This window comes from Hemiscyllium ocellatum, chromosome 20 (assembly GCF_020745735.1).
Source record: "Hemiscyllium ocellatum isolate sHemOce1 chromosome 20, sHemOce1.pat.X.cur, whole genome shotgun sequence".
NCBI classification, from domain to species: Eukaryota; Metazoa; Chordata; class Chondrichthyes; order Orectolobiformes; family Hemiscylliidae; genus Hemiscyllium; species Hemiscyllium ocellatum.
In genome coordinates this window covers 51,510,342-51,537,434 of record NC_083420.1, presented here as the reverse complement: position 1 = coordinate 51,537,434, position 27,093 = coordinate 51,510,342, and the positions used below count along the sequence as shown (strand labels likewise).

At 42.1% G+C, this 27,093-nt stretch overlaps 2 protein-coding genes across 4 annotated transcripts in view; one reads left to right on the top strand and one right to left on the bottom strand.

Annotated features, from left to right (window-relative positions):
- chtf18 (CTF18, chromosome transmission fidelity factor 18 homolog (S. cerevisiae)) overlaps window positions 1-9,494 on the top strand; it is a 117,796-nt gene extending 108,302 nt beyond the window's left edge. The window contains exons 21-22 of the mRNA XM_060840862.1: window positions 5,788-5,848; window positions 8,822-9,494. Of these exons, the coding sequence (XP_060696845.1) occupies window positions 5,788-5,848; window positions 8,822-8,964 (204 nt within the window). The 3' untranslated portion in view covers window positions 8,965-9,494. The remainder of the gene's footprint in view (window positions 1-5,787; window positions 5,849-8,821) is intronic.
- An 11-nt stretch (window positions 9,495-9,505) lies between these two features.
- gng13b (guanine nucleotide binding protein (G protein), gamma 13b) lies at window positions 9,506-26,382 on the bottom strand. 3 transcript variants are annotated; one of them, XM_060840859.1, is made up of 4 exons: window positions 26,227-26,382; window positions 25,510-25,579; window positions 16,402-16,551; window positions 9,506-9,821 (listed from the first exon to the last, which is right to left on the bottom strand). In XM_060840859.1, the coding sequence occupies exons 3-4, from the start codon at window positions 16,497-16,499 to the stop codon at window positions 9,716-9,718; spliced, it is 204 nt and encodes a 67-aa protein (XP_060696842.1). In that variant the 5' UTR covers window positions 16,500-16,551; window positions 25,510-25,579; window positions 26,227-26,382; the 3' UTR covers window positions 9,506-9,715. The 3 variants fall into 3 exon arrangements, with proteins under 3 accessions (XP_060696842.1, XP_060696841.1, XP_060696843.1); XM_060840858.1 differs by lacking the exon at window positions 26,227-26,382 and having other exon boundaries at window positions 25,510-25,844; XM_060840860.1 differs by lacking the exons at window positions 25,510-25,579; window positions 26,227-26,382 and adding an exon at window positions 24,279-24,394.
- Between the last annotated feature and the right edge of the window lie 711 nt (window positions 26,383-27,093).

Below are 27,093 nucleotides of genomic sequence, written 5' to 3'. Positions count from 1 at the left end.
TTGTATTTAGTATTCTGCTGCATATAAGTAAATTCTTTCTGACATTTTAGCAATTTGTACTTAATCTTCCAATCTTTCAGTAATCACTTCAATTTTAGATCAAACAATTTGGTATACATGTCGGCTTCAACTACTGTGTGCAGAAAGGATGCAAAAAAAAATTTGCAGGATGTTTGTGTTGGGTGCCTATTTTTAAAATTCATTCCCAGGATGTGGCTCTCACCAGCAATGCTGCATTTATTGGCCATCCCAATGTCTTGACAAGATACTGTCACCTTGAGATACCAGCATTAGTTGGTACAACTGAACAAATTGCAAGGGCATTTCAAGTAGCATGAACAGCAGGGTGGGGTGTGTAGGATCATTCGCCTATTGGTTCACCTGTATCTCAGAGACTGAAGTTTCGCCTTTGAGTCAGAAGGTTGTGACTTCACATCCCACACCAGTGTCATTAGTACAAAGTCAAGGCCAGGTTGTTGGAAGTGCAGTATTTCAAATAACAATAAAGAGGAGCAGTAGTAGACTGAGGCTTATCAAGTCTGCTTCTCTATTCTATACGAATATTTGTGCCCATTGTTGTCATTGCGATGTAGTGGCCATTAATGGGGCATGCTTAGAGCAAGGTCAGGAATGTATGTTGCAGGTTCCAGGGTTTAGAGCTTTCATTAAGATCAGGCAAGATGGTAAAAAGAGGGGAAGTGTGGCTTTGTTAGTCAAGGACAGTATAATGGGGCCTGAAAGAACATTTGATGAGGACTAGTCTACTGAGGTGGTATGGGCTGAGGTTAGAAACAAGAGAGGAGAGGTCACACTGCTGGGAGTTTTTAATAGGCTTCCACAAGTTCCAAGGATGTGGAGGAGAGGATTGGCAAATCGATTCTAGGCAGCAGTGAAAGGAACGGGGTGGTCATTATGGGGGACTTTAACTTCCCCAACATTGACTGGAAATGCTATAACTCTAGTACGTCGGATGGATCACTTTTTGTCCAATGTGTACAGGAGGGTTTCCTGATGCAGCATGTCAAAGGGCCGACAAGAGGGGAGGCCACACTGGACCTGGTACTTGGCAATGAATCAGGCCAGATGTTTGATTTTGTGATAGATGAGCACTTTGGAGTGTGATCATAATTCGGTTGCATTTAGTTTAGCGATAGAAAGGGATAGGTACATGCCACAGAGCAAGAGTTATAGATGGGGGAAGGGCAATTATAATGTGATTAGACAAGACTTAGGATGCATAAAATGGGGCAGCAAAATACAGGGGATGGGAACAATCGAAATGTAGAACTAGTTTAAAGAACAGATATTGCGTATTGGTATGTCCCTGTCATGCAAGGAGGAAGTAATTAGATAACTGAACTTTGATCACTAAAGAAATTGTATCTCTTGTTAAGTGGAAAAGGGAGGCTTATGTGATGTTGAGGCAAGATGGTTCAGACGAGGCGATGGAAAGGTACAGAGTACCTAGAAAGGGTTTAAAGAGAGTTAAGAAGAGCAAGGAGGGAGATGAGCAGTCTTTAGCAGGTAGAATAAAGGAGAACACTAAAGCTTTTTATAGAAATATGGGGAATAAAAGGATGACAAGGGTAGGAATAGGGCCTGTCAAAGACAGAAGTGGGAAGTTGTGTGTGAACCGTGTGGAGATCAGAGAGATGCTAAACAAATATTTCTCATCTGTTTTCACTCGGGAAAAGGAGAATATTGTAGAGCTGAAGCCTGAAATACGAGCTATTAAACTTGAAAGGATTGAGGTGAGTAAAGAAGAGGTGTTATCAATTCTAGAAGGTGTGAAAGTTGGTAAGTCCCCTGGGCCGGATGGGATTTTTCCGAGAATTATCTGGGAACCTTGGAAGGAGATGGCCTTGATCTTTGAGTCGTTATTGCCCACAGGTTTAGTACCAGAGGACTGGAGGATTGCAAATGTGCCCTTTTTCAAGAAGGGCAGTCGAGATAACCCAGGTAATTATAGACCAGTGAGCCTTACGTCTGTTGTCGGAAAAGTTTTGGAAAGGATTACAAGAGAAATGATTTATAGTCATCTAGCAGGCAACAATTTGATTGGAAATAGTCAAGTTGGATTCGTCAAGAGCAGGTCGTGTCTCAAAAACCTCAGAGTTTTTTGAGAAGGTGACCAAGCATGTGGATGAGGGTAGGGCAGTTGACATGGTGTACAAGTACTTCAGCAAAGCCTTTGATAAGGTTCCACATGGTAGGCTACTGGAGAAAATGCAGAACCATGTGATTGAAGGTGATTTAGAAGTTTGGATTAGAAACTGGCTTTCTGTAAGAAGGCAACGCGTGCTGATTGATGGAAAATATTCAGCCTGGAGTCCGGTTACTAGTGGTGTGCTACAAGGATCTGTTTTGGGACCATTGCTGTTTGTCATTTTTATAAATGACTTGGACGTAGGCATAGGTGGATGGGTTAGTAAGTTTGCAGATGTTGCTAAAGTTGGTGGAGTGGTGGACAGAGTGGAAGGATGTTGCAGGGTGCAGGGAGACTTGGATATACTGCAGAACGGGGCTGAAAGATGGCAAGGTGAGGTGATTCACTTTGGGAAGAATAACAGGAAGGCAGCATACTGGGTCAGTGGAAAGATTCTTGGTAGTGTGGTTGTACAGAAGGATCGTGGTGTCCATCTACATAGATCCCTGAAAGTTGCCACCCAGGTTGATAGTGCTGTTAAGAAGGCATGCAGTGTGTTAGGTTTTATTGATAGAGGGATTGAGTTCCGGAGCTGTGATTTCATGCTGCACTTGTACAAAACGCTAGATTGGCCTCACTTGGAATATTAAGTACAGTTCTGGTTGCCCCATTACAGGAAGGATGTGGAAGCATTGGGAAAGGTGCAGAGGGGATTTAGCAGGATGTTGCTGATCTGAAGTGAAGGCCTTATGAGGAAAGACTGAGGGACTTGGGTCTGTTCTCATTGGAGAGAAGAAGGCGAAGAAGGGATTTAATAGAGACTTAGAAGATGATCAGAGGATTAGGTAGGGTGAACAGTGAGATTCTTTTTCCGAGGATGATGGCATCTGCTTGTACAAGGAGGCATAGCTTCAAATTGAGAGGTGATAGATTTAAGACAGATGTCAGAGGCAGGTTCTTCACTCAGTCTGGATCAGTAGTGCTGGAAGAGCACAGCAGTTCAGGCAGCATCCAACGAGCAGTGAAATCGACGTATCGGGCAAAAGTCCTTCATCGGGAATAAAGGCAGTGAGCCTGAAGCGTGGAGAGATAAGCTAGTGGAGGGTGGGGTGGGGAGAGAGTAGCATAGAGTACAATGGATGAGTGGGTGAGGAGATGAAGATGATAGGTCAGGGAGGAGAGGGTGGAGTGGATAGGTGGAAAAGGAGTTGCACCTCCATCCGCCATGACCAGGGCCTCCAAGCCCTCCGTTTTTTCCTCTCCAGACGTCCCCAACAGTACCCTTCCACTGACACACACATTCGTTTGGCCGAACTGGTCCTCACCCTTAACAATTTCTCCTTTGAATCCTCCCACTTCCTCCAGACCAAAGGGGTAGCCATGGGCACATGTATGGGCCCCAGCTATGCCTGTCTCTTCGATGGCTACGTAGAACATTTGATCTTCTGTAATTACACCGGCACCACTTCCTCCGCTACATTGATGACTGCATTGGTGCCACCTCGTGCTCCCGCGAGGAGGTTGAGCAATTCATCAACTTCACCAACACATTCCACCCTGACCTTAAATTTACCTGGACCATCTCTGACACCTCCCTCCCCTTCCTGGACCTCTCCATCTCCATTAATGACGACCGACTTGACACTGACATTTTTACAAACCCACCGACTCCCACAGCTACCTGGATTACACCTCTTCCCACCCTACCTCTTGCAAAAATGCCATCCCGTATTCCGAAGTCCTCCGCCTCTGCCGTATCTGTTCCTAGGAGGACCAGTTCCACCATAGAACACACCAGATGGCCTCCTTCTTTAGAGACCGCAATTTCCCTTCCCACGTGGTTAAAGATGCCCTCCAACGCTTCTCGTCCACATCCCGCACCTCCGCCCTCAAACCCCACCCCTCCAACCGTAACAAGGACAGAACGCCCCTGGTGCTCACCTTCCACCCTACAAACCTTTGTATAAACCACATCATCCGCCGACATTTCCGCCACCTCCAAAAAGACCCCACCACCAGGGATATATTTCCCTCCCCACCCCTTTCCACCTTCCGCAAAGACCGTTCCCTCCATGACTACCTGGTCAGGTCCACGCCTCCCTACGACCCACCCTCCCATCCTGTCACTTTCCCCTGCCACCGCAGGAACTGTAAAATCTGTGCCCACACCTCCTCCCTCACCTCTATCCAAGGCCCTAAATGAGCCTTCCACATCCATCAAAGTTTTACCTGCACATCCACTAATATCATTTATTGTATCCATTGCTCCTGATGCGGTCTCCTCTACATTGGGAAGACTGGGCGCATCCTAGCAGAGCGCTTTAGAGAACATCTCCGAGACATCCGCACCAATCGACCACACCGCCCCGTGGCCCAACATTTCAACTCTCCCTCTCATTCTGCCGAGGACATGGAGGTCCTGGGCGTCCTTCACCGCCGCTCCCCCACCACCAGACGCCTGGAGGAAAAACGCCTCATCTTCCGCCTCGGAACACTCCAACCCCAGGGCATCAATGTGGACTTCAATAGCTTCCTCATTTCCCCTTCCCCCATCTTATCCTAGTTTCAAACTTCCAGCTCAGCATTGTCCCCATGACTTGTCCGGACTTGTCCGACCTGCCTAGCTCCTTTTCCACCTATCCACTCTACCCTCTCCTCCCTGACCTATCACCTTCATCTCCTCCCCCACTCATCCATTGTACTCTATCCTACTGTCTCCCCACCCCACCCTCCCCTAGCTTATCTCTTCAGGCTCACTGCCTTTATTCCTGATGAGGGGCTTTTGCCCGAAACGTCGATTTCGCTGCTCGTTGGATGCTGCCTAAACTGCTGTGCTCTTCCAGCACCACTGATCCAGAATTTGGTTTCCAGCATCTGCAGTCATTGTTTTTACCTCTTCACTCAGAGTGGTCAGGGTGTGGAATGCCCTACCTGCCAATGTAGTTAACCCAGCCACAATAGGGGCATTTAAACAGTCCTTGGATAAGCATCTGGATGATGATGGGATAGTGTAGTATGATGGGCTTAGGTTAGTTCACAGGTGAGTACAACATCGAGGGCTAAAGGGCCTGTTCAATGTTCTATTTCTGGTTTGAATTGTATTATCTTTCTCGTTCCCCATGCCCCTCAATTCCCTGATGTCTTTCTCTCTGACTGCATTGTTTTTATTGTCGCATTGCATGGTTATGATGTAGCCCTCCATTAAGGTGAATGAAATCCAGTAGCTGAGTATTGGATGCATCTTAATATCTCATCAGGAGTTCCTAAGTCATATAAATAGTAGTGATGATGCGGGGGTGCTATGTTAGACTGGGGTGGACAAAGTCTGAAATCACAACACCAGGTTATAGTCCAACAAGTTTATTTGAAATCACATGGGTATATGAGTCACATGCTGAGGGTTTAAACAAGGTAACAAATAATCCAAACCCTGTACAAACATATATTTAATAGGACCTAAAATATAACTGCAGGCAAAAGCATTTGCACAATTAACACAATTTCCTTGCAGTAAAGGTTGCCTGTGCTGTGGTTTTATTGTTATTAGCTATATACTGATACCAGACCTGAGCCTTTCTTTAATTTCAGTTTTTGTTTGGTCTCTGCTGAAAGTCATCTAAGCACTTTCTTCTAATTTTCAGGTGGAGCTTGATTTCTTTGGCCGGCAAATGGACAAAATTAATATTGTGATAACCTCAACAGGTATTTTAAACACATACCATCTTGTGATCAGCTTTGCTCTTGGACTATCTGTTTGCCTTTCTCTCTCTCTCTCTGTCTCTGTCTGTCTGTCTGTCTCTCTCTCTCTGTCTCTGTCTGTCTGTCTCTCTCTCTCTCTGTGCTGCCATTTAGTGGATTGCCATCTTGCTATAGGGTTGCCCAACCCACCAGGATTGTTCTGAAGTCACAAGGAATTAATGTTTAATCTCCTAAGTGCTACTGCCAGCAATTTAAGAGAATCATCATTGGGGCATTAAAAGAATTTCTGTGTTCTTAATTTTCTTTTGGTGCTTTTACTTTATTAATTGTCAAAATGCGTGTGATGGAGGTGAGCAAGAAGGTTGTTGCCTGCAGCTATTTGAGGCAAAACCTCCAGAAATGCAGCCAATTGGAGTCCACATCCCAACCTTGGAATTTGTGCCATCAGTTGTGGTTAAACAGAATTTGGGATCAGGAGCCTATTTCCCAGCACTCGATGTTGGATATTAGAGTACAGTAGTTCTCTATTCCACACCTAACTTACTGTCCAGCTGCTGCACCATCAACACCTGTTCATGTGGTTGTTATTTTAACTACAATTCCAGGAAGTGACGACACAAAAAGTGGCAAATAATCATACACTGTAAGAGGGTCAATTTCACCCATTGCTGTTGTCCATTGCAGTATGCTCTTTGTCCTCTATTTTTGAAATAATCTGAGAGGTATATTTCTCTGTCAGTGGTCAGCTTCATAAGATAGGGTTACATTGCTATCACTTACTACATTTTCTGATCTGCTGTTGAGCACCTGGATTGTTTTTCCGAATTCATTTCCCTGCACACTATTCATACATTCCCATCCAAAGTTATCATTTGTTTGGATAACACCTTGCCAGCTGCCTCATGCAGCTGGTTAAATAGCTGACCTCAGTGGGTTTGTTCCTGCTTCAGTTTCAGACTGAGCAGCATCCTTTTCAAGGAAAGTTGTTTGTGACTTGTTTATTCCCTCAAATTATTGAACTTGTGCATGCTTTGTCAGTGTGCAAGAAGGGCTGGAGGGGACCATTGCTGTGCAGAATGTGTGTCCAAAATATATTGTCTTCACTGTATACTCATTGAAGACAGCTCATTCCAAAGAACTAAAAACTTTAATTCCCTTCATCCTCTGCAGACATTTAAGATTATTTTGAATCTTCAAGCCTCCACTTATTGATTCTCCTCTCTTTATTCTACTATTGTTATTGATCTTGGAAGCAGTGGCACAGTGGTAATGTCACTGAACTAGTAATCCAAAACCCTAGGGGACATGAGTTCGAACCCCATCTTGGCAGGTGGTAAAATTTCAATTCAACAAAAATATCATAAATATAAAACTAGCCTAATGGTGGCCATGTAACCAATGGTAGGTGAGGTAGGAAGAGATTGGCGCAAGGACATAAAAAAAAGTAATCATAAAATGTCTAAACAGATTTTTGTCAGAATTTTTATAATAAACCATAAATTTTTATTTACTTTTGTTAACGTCAATGTTGTAAAACCCCATCTAGTTCACTTATGTCCTTTAAGGAAGGAAATCTGCCTTTCTTACCTGGTCTGGCCTACCTATGAGTCCAGACCCACAACAATGTGGCTGACTCTTAAATGTCTGTTAAGACGCCCACATCCCTTGAATGGATTTTTTAAAAAGTATTCATCTATGTTTCTCAATGTTAAAAACATCTCTCTGCCATATTTCCACTTTACTAAATTGAGACATTTTGTGCCATGAGTTTAGTAGGCATCAATTATGATCAAATTCTTCTTTAAGTCTCACATATGTTGAGTAGACTGGGTTTTGCTTTTTACCTTTCCCAGGAAATTAACCTGGCTTTGGGTAATCTGGGGAGTGTGTCTATTATGGTACATAACACATTGCAGTTGTGTGGACCAGGCTAGATAAACTTATGATTCTGCTCAGGTCCACGTAGTCATCAATAAATGGGAGATTGTGATGATCTAAGTTGAGAATGGACTGTGTCTTATCCAGTTTTTAACCTGTGCTCCTTCTCCACCTTAAACTTCGAGCAATTTTCATAGTATTGCCATTTATAACTTGCAAGTAGTGCTAGTTTGAGTGATTTTGTGACACACATGTGCCCATCAAGACCAGAGCTGAGATTCTCCGAGCTCATTTTTTAGTCATCTTCACAGAGTCCAGTAGAATAAGAAGGCTTTCATCGATTTGTCTTGCCTGGTTGCCCTCAGGTGCATCAGATAGAGTGCTGGAGCAATAACACAATGAATGCACCTCCTAGTCCCTCTACTCCTCATTCTGAATGGAAATTGAGGTTCATATTTCCACACATCCAGTGACTATGCAGTATGTTACTGTTGTATCATGGGAAATTAAATCTGAGTTTGGAAAGTACCCATGCAATGTGGAGTCCATATATGCAACCTCATGAACTTTTGTTCATAATCCCTGTCTCCTCCTTCATTGTTTTTGATTTGATTTATTACTGTCACGTGTACCAAGCAACAGTGAAAAGTGTTGTCTTCATATGCTTTATAGGCAGATCATATATACAAGTGCATCAGGGTAACAGAACAGAGTACAGGACACAGTGTTACAGGTGCTGAGAAGGTGCACAGAGAGAGACTAACACAGAAAGAGGTCCATTCAAAATTCAAGATTTCCTACATTATAGCAGTGAACAATGCTTCATAATTTGGAGTGTTCTGAAGTTTTGAAAGATGTAAATATATATCTCCCTTTTATAAGCTGCCAACAACCAATTATGGTTTGGCAGAAATCTAGGGAGAAGCCTTAGTCTCTTCCTTTTGGCCAGGGGAAGCAAGTATTTTGAGTGGCAAAATGTATTGGTACTGTAATGCCACATCTGGAAATCAATCAGCCCCTACTTGAATACTAATGCAATGCAAATCTCTCACAGTATATTGATTAATTGATTTTTCTCTCTCTCTCTCTGGCCCCCAGTGACTGGAGCAGCTGAGCCTATGAAGGAAACAGCTGAGAAATTCATCGGAAAAGCAGTTGGAAATAGTGATGTTTGGTTCCGATTTAACGAAGGAGTTTCAAATGCTGTTAGACGCAATGTTTATATAAAAGACCTGCTCTGAGAATGTGGCTGGTCATTGAAATAAGTAACTGCTGTTTAAAAAACAGGAAAGAGCATATACATTCTCCTACAGAGCTCATAATGGAACTGTCGACTTTGGGTATCCAATGCAAACTCGCCTGTGCCCAAGCTCCAGTAGGAGATGAACTTCAGTCTGATTATTGGACGACCAGGTGTCAAAATGTTTCAGTGACGTTTGAGTAACAGCTGTGCAACTCGAATCTAAAATTGCTGCTGAGTTTGCATCTAAGTAGGTTTGGAATCTAGTTTTTTTTTCCACAGAAAATGGGCAAACCGTTCTCCCCTCCAGAGTTATAATGAGTGTTCACTGTAAAGTGCAATCGGCCTAAACTGGACAAACTTGTCAGGAGCCCTATGCCAGCGATAGACTGGCAAAACCAAGATGTCTACTGGTAAGCTTAGACAACCAGTTTGGATCCAGTTCCTATTGGAATATAATTTAAATAATTTTTGTTACACATAACCTGGAATTCCATTGTCAAACTATGAATAAAGTCTTGCCAATATTAATTATTGCTTTATTTGTTATCTTTCTTTTACATTGTTCCTTTCTAGTTGTACAAAGAAATTGATTGATCACTCATACAATGATTTTGCCTAGAATTACCATAAAATGTACAAAAAATGTAATGCATATGTTTTAAGAATTTAGAAGACTGTGCCAACAAAATTCTCTTCTAGAGTCTCTTTCTTTACAAATAAATTGCTTTATGCAGAGCAGTTTGAAAATGTCAAAGTATAGCACATTTGCCCTTCTCTACCCAGGGGTTGTTCTTCATTAATTCTGGGTTTAAGAATGGGTCGTTTGGCACTCCCTCTTCTATCCACTTCACAAAGCTTCGGCAATGGAATAAAACAAAGAGAGACGGTTAGTAGTTTGACATTTGGTTATGCAAATGATAAATACGATTAATTTATTTATTAAATCGTGTTAATTTTCAAAATAGACAATAACTGCTTTGGCACGTTACTGTTGTAGCAACCTTTGGAATTGATAGGAAATTATATATCAGCTCACTCTTCCGAAGTATCCTCAGAGAAAGAATTAGTTTTAAATAAAATAACTCAAATCATTAATTATTTCCCCATTCACAGGCTTGAATTTTTCCAATGTTTTTACTCCAGAATTTGCAATATTTTGCTTTTAATTGTGCAAAACCTGTGACTTTCCCTCTTTATCTCCTCACATCATGGCATCAATGTTGGAAATGTGTACTTCACTCCTCAGCCCCTTACCTGCCCCAATACACTGTTGGATTAGCTTAGGCCAAGTACAGGATATTTCTTACTACGGAATGAAATGATAGGTCAGCAGTAGGAGCACCTCTAACCCCAAGAATAACGCACAATGTTTCACTCAATATATGCATGGCTCAACATGGAACTGAGCCACAGAACAAGACACTTTCTGGTTTCTATCCACAACCTGCATTGAGTTCTTCCTTCTTAGCCAAGATCTTGACTGGGGAGCTGTACCTGCCCTCCAAGATCCTGGACAAAGGATGCACAATAAGATGTGAGCTCCCAATTATGAATCCCCTATGAAGAAGTAATGTGGGAGAGTGGCAAGTATAAGATTGGGTTCAGTTCTGAAATTGAATACCAAAAAACTACTGCAGTGCTGAGGGAATTCTGTACTATTTGCAATGCCAATTTTCAAGTGAGACATATTAAACAAGTCTGAGCTCCTCTAACTGAGAAACGATCTTGCAAGGGACAGTATTTTCCAGAGGAGCAGTGTAGATCTTCCTGGTAACTATGGCTAATATTCATTTCTCAACACCCCACCAAAGAGTAAGAGATTTGATGATTTTTGCATTGCTTGTGGGAATTCGCACTGCTCAAATTAGCTGTTGCATTTCCTACACCAGGAAAGTGACAACACTTCATTTGAGTTTAATTGACTGTATAACACTTCAGGATGTCCTAATTTCATGAACGATGCATAAAAGCAAGCTTTTAAAAAATTCTTCTATCAATGCATATATGTTATGTAAGTGCAGTTAAACATGGTCATTCTGGCTGTGCAGCATGATGTAACTGGTTCAACCTCACTGTGCCAATGGGCAGCCTATTTTTCAAAAGTTTAAAGCCAGTTACATACATGGGCAGCATGGTGGCACAGCGCCAGAGACCTGGGTTCAATTCCTGCCTCAGACAACTGACTGTGGAGTTTGCACATTCTCCCCGTGTCTGTGTGGGTTGCCTCCGGGTGCTCCGGTTTCCTCCAACAGTCCAAAAATGTGCAGATCAGGTGAATTGGCCATGCTAAATTGCCCGTAGTGTTCGGTGCAGGGGAATGGGTCTGGGTGGGTGTGCTTCAGTGGGTAGGTGTGGACTTGTTGGGTCGAAGGGCCTGTTTCCACACTGTAAGTAATCTAATCTAAAAACATGGAGCTGAAATTTCAGTGGCAATCTGTTGAAAGTACTTAAGGTTGACAAAGCGAGACACTACAAATGGATTCCCTTTGAGCTCCAGAAAGCACACGGGGGACTGACCAGAGGAAACAAGTGAAATGGAGATAATACCTTGGGATAGATAAATAGGACAGTTTGCCAATATGCTGCTTAGTGATGGCATTTGGAAAATCTATTCATTGATGGAGAATGGACTGAACTTGTATGTAACTGCAAAGCTTAGTTTGTTCCTTTTCTGTGTTATCCCTTACCTTGTTATTTTTAACAGTGCTGCTTGAAAATGCTATACAAGTATTAGAGTTTGTTTGGCTGGAAGGAAGCTTATGTGGAAGTCAAATAGAAACATAGATCAGTTTTGTTGAATGGTATGCTTCTGTGAATGCTGTGCAAAATGGCTGCATATGTTCAAACCATTTTCTGGGTGGTTTTTGGAACTAGAAGACACCGAAACCTAACCTATCCAAAAAAAAATCTATTGAGCCCCTGTACAGTTTATTGGTACTTTGTTATTGTTCCACCTCTTATCCTAATGGATCTTGCTGATTTTATTTTGACAGAGTTGCGACTTTTTTGAGTGTTGGTGCTGAAACAATCCATTATCACGTTCTCAGCTACAGGAACTTTAAACAAAACCTATGGTTTTCATTTGTACGTGTTTAACCTGTGGTGATGGATTTAAGTTTGATTGATGAGTCCTCGAGTCAGGAGCAACTCCTGTTGTCATGCAGCAGGCCAGGGTAGGATTAGTGTAGTGCAGTGATAGTGTCCCTATCCCTGGATCAGAAGGCCTGGGTTCAAGTCCCACCTACCCTAAAAGTGTGTCATAAATGCCAGAACAAATTATTTACAGCAGGCCAAACATTCTAAAGAAGAATCATGTTGAACTTGAAATGTTCAGTCTGTTTCTCTCCACAGATGTTGCCAGACCTGCTGAGTTTCTGCAGCACTTATTCCTTTTTCTTTGTCTCAGATTTCCAGCATCTGCAGTTTTTTTGTTTTTACCGAGTGATATACTTTTAGATGCAGTTGGGGCAAGCAGCAATAATGCTAGGCCATCAATGACTAATTTCCTTTATCTCATAATAGGTTGCTGCCAATCAAGTGGGGTTAGAGTTGCAACCCCATTGCTTCAACTATGCTATCTTGATATGGGAGCAGAGACAAAGCTACTGCAAGGAAATGGACTGCAGCATTGAATGTGATGTAATCAGGTTCCGAGCCTAACTGTCATCCGGCTTTCAGAATTTAACCCAGAAGATTTTACGAGGTAATGCTTTGATGAATTCAGGGATGAAGCGTCCTCCCACCTGTACCCCTTCTGGAGTTGAGCCTGTAGCCCAATACCTGAACCGAGGCCTCTGATCCCAATCTCCCATCAGCCTCCAAACTCACTAAACCCAAAGACGTCCAGTTTACCCAACTCCCACATAGACTGAACTCCGATGCCTTTCCCTAGAATCCTGCAGTCCATATCCCCCAGCCTGGGATCTCCAACACCCCCTCCCTCCTGCCACCTCTAACGTCCCCTTCAGCCTCCACTTGCGTCCACCCAATTCCTCACCCCTTCACCGACCGTGGTCAGCTTCTCATCTCAGTCAATCGGTCCCACCATATCCTGATGAATATACAGCCCCTATGAATCCAAGTAACTGTGATCAAAGCCCCCCCCCCCCCCACCACCACCCAAACCTCTTCCACAATCTAGCACCAACTTACCTGTTACCACAGCCCTCACTGATTACATGCCTGTTTGTCAATCAGACTGATCTTCAGGGTATGAGGGAGAACCATCGGGCAATCAGAATTGTAGGCTCCTCATGATTTTATGCCCAATCTATTCTGGGTGAATGAGTCAGTAAACACTCCCCCAAACAATCTGCCTCAGTTTGCAGCATGAGAAAAAAAGCAATGTTTTCACTCTGAATGATGTCTGCCTCACCAACACTCCCATTCACCCATCCCTTTAAGAGGACTATACAACCATACACAATGCTCTTATCAGTTCACTGCTCTTAATAACACTTAACTGGAAAAAGGCCATTTGATTGGTGTTTAAGTGCTATTAGTGTCTGTAGATCAGAACCTCCACATCAGTCAGTACTCAGGAAAGTTGGGAGAACAGCACTTCTTAATTTTAAAGAAAATATTTCATAGAATGTTGGTGGCTAGGCCAATTCCTAATTGCCTGAAGAATGGTGGTCAATGGCTGAAGTTAATATGATATGGATATACCCATAAATGCTGTTACATAAGGGATTTGAGGAGTTTGACTCCACAGTGAAGGAATGGTGGCTCAGTGGCCAGCACTGCTGCCTCTCCATGCCAGGGACCCAAGTTCAATTCCAGCCTAAGCTGAAGATATCTGGACTAAGGACATTACCCTGCAATGTCCTGGGACTAAACTGATATAAATAAAAAATTTCCTACCATGTTAAAGTGCACAGCAATGATTCCCATTATGATTTGTTTTCTGTCCTATTGAGATCCTGCTTTCAAAATTACCTGGTCCTGGGATTTGAAAACTTAAATGTTGCTTAAAAATGTAGAATGATGATGTCCTGCAGCAATTTCATTTTGTAGTGGGTTATGAAGAATATATTATTTGAGTGGGTTCATAAGTATTCAACAATAAAATCTGATTGGATATTATATAACAGAAAAGCAGGTGTGCATGTATTGATAATTGATATATTTTTACTTTTTAAACAGAGTTCCATTTTAAATATCAATATTGAATGATGCAGAATTCTTTTGGTTTCTGACTGTGTTGAACCCTAATTCTGTAATAACAAATATCCGTCTTATCCCATTCAACTGTTACCCCTTCCCCAGCTCCCAAACCTACATCAACAGTTTATAGTTATCCCTCTCAATCCAAAATGCTTTATTCATTCTTGGAATAAGGTGTCTCTGGCAAGGCCAGTGTTTATTGCCTGTCCATGACTGTCCTTGAAGAGGTGTTTGAAGGTTGCCTTGGAACCATTGCAGTCCCTGTGCTTTAGGGACTCCACAATGCTGAGGGTTCTAGGTTTTTGATGCAGGGACAGTGAAGGAGGAAGCAACGTAAACCCAGGTCAGGATGGTCTGCAAAGCTGGGAAGTAGATATCCACCCTTCAAACCCCAAGAGTACACAAACATAAGGCAAAAGCAATTAGCACATACCGCAGAACCTACATATCCTAACCCAACAATTACACTGATGGGCCGACTGATCTGGTTTAACCACCTACAACAGGGAATTCTGAAGCAGTGACTTTAGCCAGATTAATGGCTGAATATCACACTAATGCTTCAAAGCTGAGATGGTGGCGATTAATCTGCTGTTGGATTGCAATCAATTCTGATCCTTATCTAGCAAATACAAGAGCAGTTGGAGAATCTAATCCTTCACATTGTTTCTGCTTTGTTGTAGAATGTGATATTTTTCCGATGCAGAATGGTCCTGGTCAGAAACTCAACTCCACTGCTTTGTATTATTACCCTAGCAGTTACTGCTCTGTCACAAGTCTGTTGGTAGATCACTGAAGCCACGTTTTTCTGGATTAACCACTTTATAGACTGCAGCCAGCGTGGGACAAGTATCGGCTCCACTCATTAATAACACTCTCATCTGAGACTGAGGTCATGAATTCAAACCCCACACCAGGACTTATCCAGCCCTCCATACTTCACATGTTAAATAGCTTCACCCATCAAAGTCCAATGGATGCACAGCTCTGTACCATCGCATTATACTAAAAGGAAAGTACATATTTTGTGCAGTTTTTGGGGAGATGCAGCACAAATTGCTCTCCTGGTGATTTCTCACTCTTTATCATTCTTCAAGTTCTGGCTACAAATGGAGTCATTAATATTTGAAGAAGTGCAGGTTCATTTACAGCAGGATGTTAGGAAGGATTGTGATATTAGAGTATTTTTGCCTCTATACTTAGAGATTGGTAAAGCAAAAATTACAAGAGGGATGATGGAAGTGTGATAATTAATATTACACAAAATGTTTTTGACTGTTCAGAAGATCAAAGGGTTTAACATTGACCAAACACAAGGCCCATAACACTGAGGGAGGTTAGTGATGAAAAAGCATTGACACTAACTCAAACTCTAGGAACTTGGAGTGGGTCAGACAGTCCCTTTAGCTGGTTCTGCTATTCAATGAGATCATGGCCAGCTCTATTCCAGCTCCATTTATCCACTTTGGCTCCATGTACACCAGTTACCCTCACTGCAACAATATAAAACGGCTGGATACAATAATAAAGGATGACATTCATCTTATAAAATAATGAGTATGCAGAGAGAGTCAACATGGATTTATAAAGGGCAAATCATGCTGAATTGATTTAATTAAATGCTTTGAGAAAATTGCCAACTATAAAGTCAAAGAGGCGGAATGTGAATTTGATACTTTTGGATTTTCAAAGTAAAATAGCATATCGAAAATGTGTTAACTGGCAAGATGTAATTACTAGTGTGGAATTTGAATTGCTCTTAATACGATTTGAGGTTAGGAGGAATAACGGTAAACGTTAATAGGAGAAGGGGGTTTCATCTTGTCCGACAATGAAAATGTGTTGTGTAGAATTTTGCAGCACATAAATCTATGCTGGTGTTTATGCTGCATACATCACCCAATCTTACCAGCATATACACCACCCCCCACCCCCAACTTGTTTAGCTTTTACTTGTACTACGCAGCTATTTTGTGTGATGGTAAGATCCACATTCTGGATGAAGAGCACACTTTGTTTGAGATACTCACGACCACCTTACATCTATGAGCATCCAAATAAACATAAAGATTTTCTAACTGATCAAAGCCCTTTGTAATTGTAAATACTGTTAAACTTACACTTCCATGATTCTATGAAAACATTAAGGCAACAATCGGGCTGCCTTTTCAAAGGATTGAGCATGCCATTAGACACAATGAGACAGTGTTTCATTCTCACTCTCATCTGTCATCTTAGTCACAACATTAAGACAGAATTTCAAGCTTACTCAGGGATTGTTTTGGAAGACATCTCCCTTTTATATGACAGCTGGTACTTCAGACTATCCACTTCCTTCTTGAATTGTGGAATGTCCCAATCTTCCATGACCACCGATTGTTTTTAATTGTTTTCTTTACAGAGAGGAGAGATAGAAAATCTGAAAAACAGGTTTAAAAAAAAAAGAAATTTAAATCTGATCAATATGGGAAGGATGTTTGAGTCTTGGTGACTGAACATCAACAAAATATTTAAGTGCAGTGTTGTTATGGCAGAATTAAGATGTTTAAGTACAGTTTCACATCTGAATAACGTGTCAAATAAGCCATAAAAGACCATAAGACATAGCAGCAGAACTGCCAGTGAGTCTATTTTCACCTTCAATGAGATCGTGGCTGATCTGATCATCCTCAACTTTGTTTATGCTCATAACCTCTAATTCTGATAAAAATCTATTGCACTCTTGAAAACACTTAACAATCTAGCCTTCAGAGCCCTCTGCGGTAAAAAATTCCACAGATTTGCTATTCTATGTAAGAAGAGATTCCTCCTCATCTCTGTCTTAAACAGGAGATCCCTTCCTCTGAAATTATGCCGTCTGGTCATAGACACTCCCACAAGGGGAAATAGCCTTATTACATCTACCCTGTCAAGTTCCCTAAGAACCTAATATCCTTCAATAACATCTCTCATTCTCCTGGACTCCAATGAGTACAAGTCTAACCTACTCAACCTCTCTTCAAAAGAATATCCACCACTTCCAGGGTCAGCCTTGTGAACCTTGTTCAGACTGCCTCCAAAGCCAGTATATTTTTCCTTAGATAAAGGTACCAAAACTATGTAGAGTTGTGGCCTGACCAGTGCCTTGTATAATTTTAGCAAGTCCTCTTTATTTTAATGCTCCATTCACTTTGAAATTCAAGGGCAACATTTAATTTGCTTTCCTCATCACCTACTGAACTTGTAAGCTAATTTTACATGATTAATGCATGAGGACCCCAAACCCACTGTGCTCCTGCTCCCTGTAGTCCTTCCCCAGTTAAATAATATTCTTTAAACCTACTAGTGTCTCAAGTAATAATCTCCAGTGATAGCCGTCGTGTTTATTTCCTCTCCTCCTTTTGATCCTTGATTATTCAGTAATTTTGGAATGCTATTAGGATCCTTTACAGTGATTTATTTATTAAATATAAAATATTTATTTAACTTGTCTGCCATTCCCTGGTTCCCCAATGTTACTCCCACAGCTTCAGTATGTAAGGGCTCTCCGTGCACTGTTATGTCTCTCTGTCTCCTCTCTCTCTCACTCTCTTATATTTAAAGAAGCTCTTACTGCCTGTTTTTTTTATGTACTTGCTGTTTACACCATTATTTTTCCATTTTTGTACATTTTGTTTGCTTTCAAAACTTTCTCAATCCTGATTTATCACTAACCTTTGATACATTGGATGTTGTTTTTTACTTAATGATATTCTTAAGTTCCCTGTCTAACCATGCTTGGTTCACCCACTTACGTTTTTCCTCACTGGGGTACATCTCTGCGCTGAGTCACTTATATTTTTTAACACCTGCCAATGTTCATTGAATAATGAACATCTTTTCCCTAAACTCCTTACCCAGTTCACTCCTGCCCTCGTTCCCACATAATTATCCGTTTCTTAGGAAATACCCAGGAGACCGGTCATCATTCAGAGTCCTCCAGATCAGGGAAACCCCAAAGTCAATCTCTAGTTTTTGTCAAAATAACTACTCTCGCCTTTTGGATAAAATGGTAAATCAAGGTCCTAGCCACTCTTTATTACAGACCTCAAGGTGTTGGCTGAAAAAGAGCAGGGAGGTTCTACTCAATATTATGGACAATATTTATCTATCAACTAACATCAGCAAAGCAGATTATCTGGTCTTATCAAATTAACTTGCTGTGCTGTCTGGTGAGAGTTATGATTTGGAGATGCCGGTGTTGGACTGGGGTTGACAAAGTTAAAATCACACAACATCAAGTTATAGTCCAACAGGTTTATTTGGAAGCACTAGCTTTCGGAAGGCTGCTCCTTCATCAGATGGTTGTGGTGAGAGTTACTACACTTCAGAAGTATTTCATTACCTGTCATGACATGAAAGGCACTTTATAAATGCAATTTTTTCCCACTTTGCAATGTCTATAGCCTCCTCCAGCCACACAACCCTCGCTACACCTGCATTAATCGAATTCGGACCCCCTGAGAATCCCCAGTTTTAATCACTGTACCACTGTTGGCCACACTTCTGGTTGCCTAGAGTTGCGGAGTTCTTTCTCTATACCTCACTTCCTGTCTGCCTCACCTTCTTCCTCTAAGAGACTCTATTAAACTTAACTCAATGGTCAAGTGTTTGGTTTTGGGATCGAATATCTCTTTTACAATTTTCTGTAACATCCATGTGAAGTGTCCAGGGCATTTTATAATGAAAAAGGTGCCATATAATTACAATATGTTATACTTTAGTTAATGAAGTGGTTGTCAGAAGAGGAATAGAATTAAACCCATTTGTAATATATTGCCCCTTCTATGCTCATATCCTACTTGCATTACCAGATAGTCTCACTCTCTGGCCTATTTGGAAGTTCTGCCAGAGACAACACTGTTGATGCACATTCATCAAAACTAAAATTCTTTGCACTAAATGTTCGCCTACCTTTCTCGATGTGTAAAAGCCACTTCCTGTTTCTAATTATATGGCCGACTCCAAGGTATTTGACAGCATGTAGATAATTAGAGATAGACCTAGTTTTTGTCTTTAAACATATATTCATGTTTTGTGCACTCTATAAATGGCGTGCCAAGCCTGGGGAAATTGTACCATGTTCCCCCAGGTCCTCCGTAGCTGATTCCAGAAGTGGTCCTTGTCTTCATCCATTGAATGCCATTTATTAGTATGTTCACTGAGCCAGGACGACTTCACTGGGAATATGTGACTGACACCCAGTTTCAGATTATTTAATCTGGAAACAATCTATCAGAGAAGCAATCATGGAATCAACATTGTTCTGCTTTATGGCATATCAATTAAATTCAGCCAGCAAGTCGGGGGCTCCAGGGACAGTAGGGGTTCAGTAAACCCCTTACCAGAGAGACATGTGGGAAAGGGACTGAAGTAAGAAATGAGGAGAAACATTGGGTACATTAGAACCCTAAGAGGTCCATGCAATTTGTGAACAAATAATCTCACTATCTACTGCTAGAAATTTTGAAAGACTGAGTCTTTTATTGCTGTCATCATAGATAAAATTATACTGTATCCTCAACATCTATCCTATTTGTTTAATATCTCCAACTAAATTGAATTTATTCATTTTGAATCTGAATCCAGCTCATATGAAATGTCTTGATTACACCAGAGTGATGTGGACTGAAATAGAGTGCAGAGGGCACTACTTATTCAGTAATGTGAGAGTTCTCAGGGAGTACGAAGTCTTTGAAATGAGGTAGACCACTTCAAACCTACAGTTTCTGATTTGAAAGGGTCTCTGTTCACTTATCAGAGATGTAGCAAGAATTTTACTTAGAGATGTGGGAAATAACCATGGAGTCAAGAGTTGTACGGCATGGAAACAGACCCTTGAGTCCAACTCGTCAATGCCAAACAGATATCCTAAATTAATCTAATCCCACCATGCCAGCAGATTTTATAAATCCTCTGAGTGGAGAATGATTCTATCAGTATTAGGTTTAAGGTGAGAGGGGAAAACTTTAAAAGGGATCTAAGGGACAACTTTTTCATGCAGAGGGTGATGCGTGTATGGAATGAGCTGACAGAGTAAGTGGTGGACGCTGGCACAAGTACAAAATGCAGAGGGTATCTGGATGGTTATATGAATAGGAAGGGTTTAGAGGGATATGGGCCAAATGCTGTCAAATGGGACTAGATTAGATTAGGTTATCTGGTTGGCATGGACAAATTGGACCAAAGGGTCTGTTTTTGCACTATACAACTCTATGACTGTAATTTGAACTTAAGTAAAACTATTGGATTCAACTGTGCTAACGAGTTTGTATTGCAATTATCAGGCTGCAAAAGGAGGGTCTCGAATTCATTCACATCACCAGCAGATGCAGCACTTCCACAGCATGTTGAACACAGGTAAGTTATCAAACACAATGTAATACCAAGCCACAGAACAACATGGTAAGACAGATGACCAAAGTGTTATAAAGAAGGCAGATTTTAAGGAACATCTTAAAGGAGGAAAGAAAAGCTGCTTTACAGATGAAGTTTCAGAAATTCGGTCCTCATCACAGCTTAAGTCAGTGATGGAGTGATTAAAACCAGGATTACTCAAAAGACCAGTATTAGAATAGTGCAGAGATCTCTTAAGATCTCTTAGGGTTGCAAGTGGTTATGGAGGTAAGAAAGAGATTTGATGGCAATTTTTAAAAAGAGTACCACTAAGAACTCCACCAGCAGTGGTTTCTTACTGTCATTTTAACATCATCAGCTCTGATGCCAGCTCTGTACTTGCTCTGAGGAAATCAATCTCCAGACATCACTTGAACCATTTCTTAGCTATCTGTCATAAGGATGGGTTTGTGCGGGTTGCCTGAACCCCATCTGAACAGAGTAAAAGAGTCAATGATAGCATAAGTTTTAAAGGTACAAAGGTTTTCTACACCACTTTGCTGTCTTAAAAACAAATTCCCTAGGAGTGCCAACCCTCAAATATTGTATTGTAGTCTCCAGGCATTAGAAGATAATCTGGGCATTGCCTGGTGCAACCAAGTTAAGCAGGCAATTTAAATAAATGTGCATGATTTTACAGCTGAGAATTACAGAGGTGTTATAAGATGGTAGTCTGATAGTCAAGCATCATCCAGCTAGGTAACTAAGAAGGTGCTTGCTCTTTCGTTGGTGTGGGCAAGCAATACATCAGGTCATGTCAGCACATCAGTGATGGTAACATTGGAATAAGCAATTGGTGTTGGGAGGGCATACAGCAAAGCCTCTGGGAATACATCCAGCTTCAGTGGAAATAAAATTAACATTTGAGGTCATTGATCTTTCACCAGAACTCAACAATTTCACCACTAGTTCTCAATGATGTCAAAACAGCCTGGCCATATTTGAGTTGATATGTGAAGCAATCAAAAGGAGAGTGCATCTTAGAAGCAGGAAAATTGACATTTCTGATGAAGGGCTCATGCCCAAAAGGTCGATTCTCCTGCTCCTCAGATGCTGCCTGACCTCTTTTCCAGCACCACACTCTCATCACCGATAACAATGGGCCAGTTAAGTTAACATCTGTTATTGGGAGAAGGTTAGAGGCTATTAAATAAGATATAATACACGAACATTTAGAAATGCATAACATAATGAAGCAGAGTCAGCATGGCTCATGAAAGGAAAATCATGCTTGACAAAATTTATTTAGTACTTTGAGGATCTAATAAGCAGGATAAAGGGAGCCAGTAAATGCAATATATTTGTATTTTCTAAAGATATTCAACATGTACTGCACATAAAGCTACTTAATAAGATGAAGCCATGGTACTGGGAGCAGTTTGTTAACATGAATAGAGAATTGGCTAACTAGATGAGGAAAAGCAGTTGGGATAAAGGGAACATTTTTGGGATGGCAACCTGTAACTAGTCTACAGGAGATAGACGGGTTAAGCAAGTGGGCAAAAAAGGTGGAAGATAATGTGGGAAGCTGTGAGTTTATGCACATTGGCAGGAAGATTAGAAGAGCTAAATATTATTTAAATGGAGAAGTTCTGCAGAAAACCACAGAACAAGGACATTTGGGTGTCCTCATGCAAGAATCACAAAAAAAATGAGCAGATAACAGGGATGGCAAAAAGACTGCTGGCCTTTATTTCAAAGGGAATGATGTATAAAGTACTGCAAATGCTGGAAATCTGAAAGAAAAACAGAAACTACTGAGGAAACCCATCTGCGGGGAGAAAGAGTCCAGTGACTCTTCATCTGAACTGATGGCAGCAAGACAAAAGTGGTATTTATGCTGAAAACGATGTTGGAGAAGGTGGGGGAGAGGTGAGCAAATAGGTGGATACGGAGCACAGAGAGAGAGAGATGAAAGGAATGGAAGGTAAGGGGATTGCTGACAGTTGACCAGGTCAGAAGAGAAGCTGAATAAGTGATCATGAGAGCTGTGAGTAGGAGAGAATGGATCGGTTGCGCTAAAGACAACCCATGTCATGACAGGACCTGGGTATGAGGGTGGGTTAAAAAAAATGGAAGGACAGAATCAGACTCTAAAGTTATTGAACTCCGTGTTAAATCCTAGAGGCTACAGGGTCCCCAAGTGGAATATCAGTTGTTATTCTTCCTTGCTGGGACAATGCCTCAAGCCTATGACAGAAATGTTGACATGGGAACAAGGTGGTGTGTTGGAGTGGCAGGCAACTGGAAGCTCAGGGTCATTTTTACAGACAGAAGGTGGGTGTTCAGCAAAGCGGTCACCCAGTTGTGTTTTGTCTCCCCACATGTAAAGGAGATCACATTATGAACTGTCAATACAGTCGACTAGACTGAACGAAATGCAGGTAAGTATCTGCTTCACCCGGAAGGTAGGTCTACTTGACTACACTAAGAATATTGTGAACAGTTTTGGCATTGAGGCAGTCCAGGGAAGGTTCACTGGGTTATTGCTGGATATGGAGAGGAGGTTGAGTAGGTTGGGCCTGAACTCTTGAGGTTTAGAAAAATTAGAAGAGACATTATCAAAACATATGATATCCTTACGGGCTTGATAGGGTAGCTGTGGAGAGGTTGTTTCCCATTATGGGACTGTCTAGGAATAGAGGCTATAATCTCAGAATAAGGAGTTACCCATCTTAAACAAAAATGAGGAGATACTTAATTGGTTAGAGATATTCAACAAGTGTGATTCTTTAGCGGCTCAGTCATGAAGTATATTCAAGGCTGAGATAGACATCTGTAAGGGATTTGAAGGTTATGGGGAAAAGACAGGAAAGTGGAGTTGGAGATTATCAGGTCAGCCATGAACTCCCTGAATGGCAAAGCAGACTCGATGGGCTGAATGGCCTACTTCTGCCTCTGTCTTACCGAGTGAACCCACTGGACAAGTGATGGAGCTGGGCTGCACAAAATCTCTGCCTGATGCCAAGGTCGCCCCCTATGGGCTGGATCCTGACAAAGGAAACAAGGCTGGGAGCAGTCAGAACAGGAGTCTGCAGATGTCTGAATAACAAAACCAAGAGCTGGCATCCCCTGGTGCTAACTTAAAACCAATTTCAGTACACGTACACTTCCCCAACATCTCTGGATTCCAACACTGTTGAGTGAACACCGGTTAAAACTAGTCTTGTCATTGTCCATCTCGTTACTTTCGAAGCTAGGTTAAAAGTTTTCAAACATACTGGGCAATGCGGCATCGTCGATTTTCCTGTTCCTCGGATGCTATCCGACCTGCTGTGCTTTTCCAGCACCACACCCTCGACCGTATAGTCAATGTCTGAACACAGGGAACATCTCTCATGGCCATTCAACAAACTCAACCGGGTGAGAGCACAAAGGGTCAACTCTGCTGCTCCCGGTTTCTCATCTCTCCTTCTCCTCTGCCCTGCATCTGAAGGTGCCACCGAGATCATTTCCGCCTTGGTGTAGACCCTGCCCTCAGTTACCCTTCACTCACAACAAGCCAGTAAAACCTCCTCACTTTCGCTTCTGCACTTTATATCCATTCCCTCCAATAGCCCGCGCCCCCTGTCTCCATCGCTGTCTAAGGCAACCCAGACTCAACCTCAATTCACTCTCTTCCAGCCCGCCCCTCTAATCCACACACGTCTCCCATATTGAGGGTGCAGGCATTACTGAACAAAGGAATCCATTTCAACTGATTCTGTCTTTCTCCCCACAACTTCCGCTTACCAATGACTGGTGGACAAAGCTGGAGCCGAGGCACGGTGCTGATCAATTTCTGATCGATTTATCTGGGTCTGGGCAGAGGTCGGCACTCAGTCAATCTCCCTCTCCCCCCTCCCTTCAGAAGACAGGGCGCGCCTGATCAATACAGGACTCGTTCACAAGGGAAACAGGTTGAATTTAATTTGTACTTGCGGAATACTAAAACAACGCAGAGATTTTGTGTGTTGTTATTTTTGGTTTGTCCCGCATTTATTCCGCCCGGCTCCCAGGTCTAATTCTCGCTGACCACAATGTGGGGGCTGTTTTTTTTCTGGGGGGATACTGTCACAACGATGAACCACGTACAATACAGAATCCTGATTTCCGGCCGGCTGTTCACCTCCCTGTGGATCTCATCTCCCGTTTATTTTGTTTGTTTGACTCAAGAAATATTTAAATAAAAAAATCAGAAGGCCATATCTGAATACAACCCAGAGAGCAACGGTTCGGTCTTTATTTGGTATAGAAACATAGGTGTAGAGAGGCATACATTAAGAAACACAAACAGAAATGTATAGATATAGAGAAACGTATAGAGAAATACATAAACAAAAACATTTCGATAACGAGAAACATATAGAGAAACATCGAAAACTATATAGATATAGAGAAACATATATAGAAATACATAAACAGAAATGTATATTTAAAAAACAGAGATATCGAAAAACAGAATCAGGTAAAAACAGATATAGAGATATATAGAAACACAAGCAAATATATATATAAAAACGTGCAGAGAAACAGACAGAAACGTGTATATAGAAAAACAGATATAGAGAAACATATAGACACATACAGAAACATCTATATATCGAAAATATATAGATATAGAGAAACATATGTAGAAACATGTACAGAAACATGCGTCTATTTATGTGTGTTTGTGTGTATACATTGCACAGTGATGTTGGGTATACATGAATGCTGGGATGGGTATCATTGGGGAGTGGGGCTTGAGAATTATCACAAGATTGGAGATATTCAGTTCGTCGGTCCCAGACAGAGACTGGGCGCATTCCGGGTCTTTTCGTGTTTAATGATAACGCATTAAAATCGGTGCGGGGGAATCTGCTGCTAAAGTCGGTGTTACATTTGTACCAGGCGAATCTGCAACATTTGCTCGCTACACCGATAATCGCCAGGCCTCGCTTCTAAACGCAGGTTTTGTTTGTAAAGGAAAGCATTAACTCACCTGAGCTTGGAAAAGGCACTTTTACAGGCAGCCGACACCTGACTCAAACTGAAGCATCCACTGAGGGCTCCTGTGGACCAGAAAGCAAGTTTGAACTGAATATATACGGATGTTGTCCCTCTCGTTTTCGGAAATGCAAATCCTTCGTGGTAATCTATTAATGGCACTGGCAATCCATTCAGAATGTAGTGCTCAGGGAGAGGATTTACACAGCTCAGCTCTCCCGCTCGCCTCTGCTCCCACTCCCCAGACACCAGAGTTGCCAGCGCTGAACTGCAAAAGGGATAAACACACACTCCCAGCTCCCTGGTGCCTCATTCTAGGTCATGCCGGGGGTGTGGGATGGACCGTATCCCCTTGGTCTCATAGCTACCTCCCCTTGGCAGCACCCACTTGGTTAATACAATCCATCTAGGGCTGGAGTCAAGCTACACGCGAGAATACAAAAAAAGAGAAACTGCGGGAAAATGCAGACAACATAAGCATCAACAACCGCAATTTACAGAATGAATTACATTTCCCTTTGCAATTATGCCCACGGGGAGCGGCAATGGACATGAATTAGACTAGTTGCCTGTTTTCTCCATGGTTCCCAGTTCTGCACCGTTTCACATAACTGGCTTTAATCTCCATTATTACAACCACGTTTTCCAGCACACTCTGCCCCTGCGTTAGCAGAATCACACCCACACTGCTTTGACCAAACACGAAGATTACCTCTGCGATGCTCTCTCACAAACACCGAGCTCCTCTATCCCAGCTCGCAACAACTCAACTCCACAAATCAGGCTGGCGTAGAACCTGAACAAATGGATTGTGACCTGCTCACGCCCTCAATCTGTTGTTGTTGCCTGGACCTTTCAGACGGGAGGTGTGATCGGACAGGGCAGGTAAATTGTTGCCTCGTGCAGGTAGACACAAGACGGTGGGTTTGCTGTCCTGGAAGCGACGGGTCGAATGGCTTGCCTTGTGCCATCTTCCTTTATAAAAGGCCCAGTCGCTGACTGGAAACTGCATCAGACTGGCGCCGGCCGGGGAGCAGCCGCCTTCTCGCAGTCTATGCCTCATTGTAAACCATTTTTATAGAATAGACTCCCTCCCTCCATATCCTAGTGTTTGTTTCTTCTGCCTCTTAAAAGGGATGGGACCAAGGTGGGAAAATGGGGTTAAGATGTGGAATCAGCATTGATTTAGCTGAATGGCAGGGCTAGTTTGAGGGGCTGAATGGCCATCAACCACTCAAGTAAGCTTTGCTTTTTCCTTTAACGATGAGTACTGGGCTCAAATTCTATCCGTGTTAGACCTGCTGCCCATTGGTGCCTCAGTGTGTACTAGCCTTGCCTCTAAGTTAGGAGGTTGTATAGCGCCATTTCAGAACAAAACTCAAAGCTGCTGTACCAAACTGGAAACATTCATTCAGTTTCTCTCTGATAAGAAACAGGATCAAGGAGTCGGCCATCTGGTCCTTGGAGCTTTCTCCACCATTCAATAAGATCATGGCTGATCTTTTCACGGACTCAGCTCCACTTACCCGCCTGCTCACTATCACCCTTAATTCCTGTACCATTCATGAATCTATTGGTG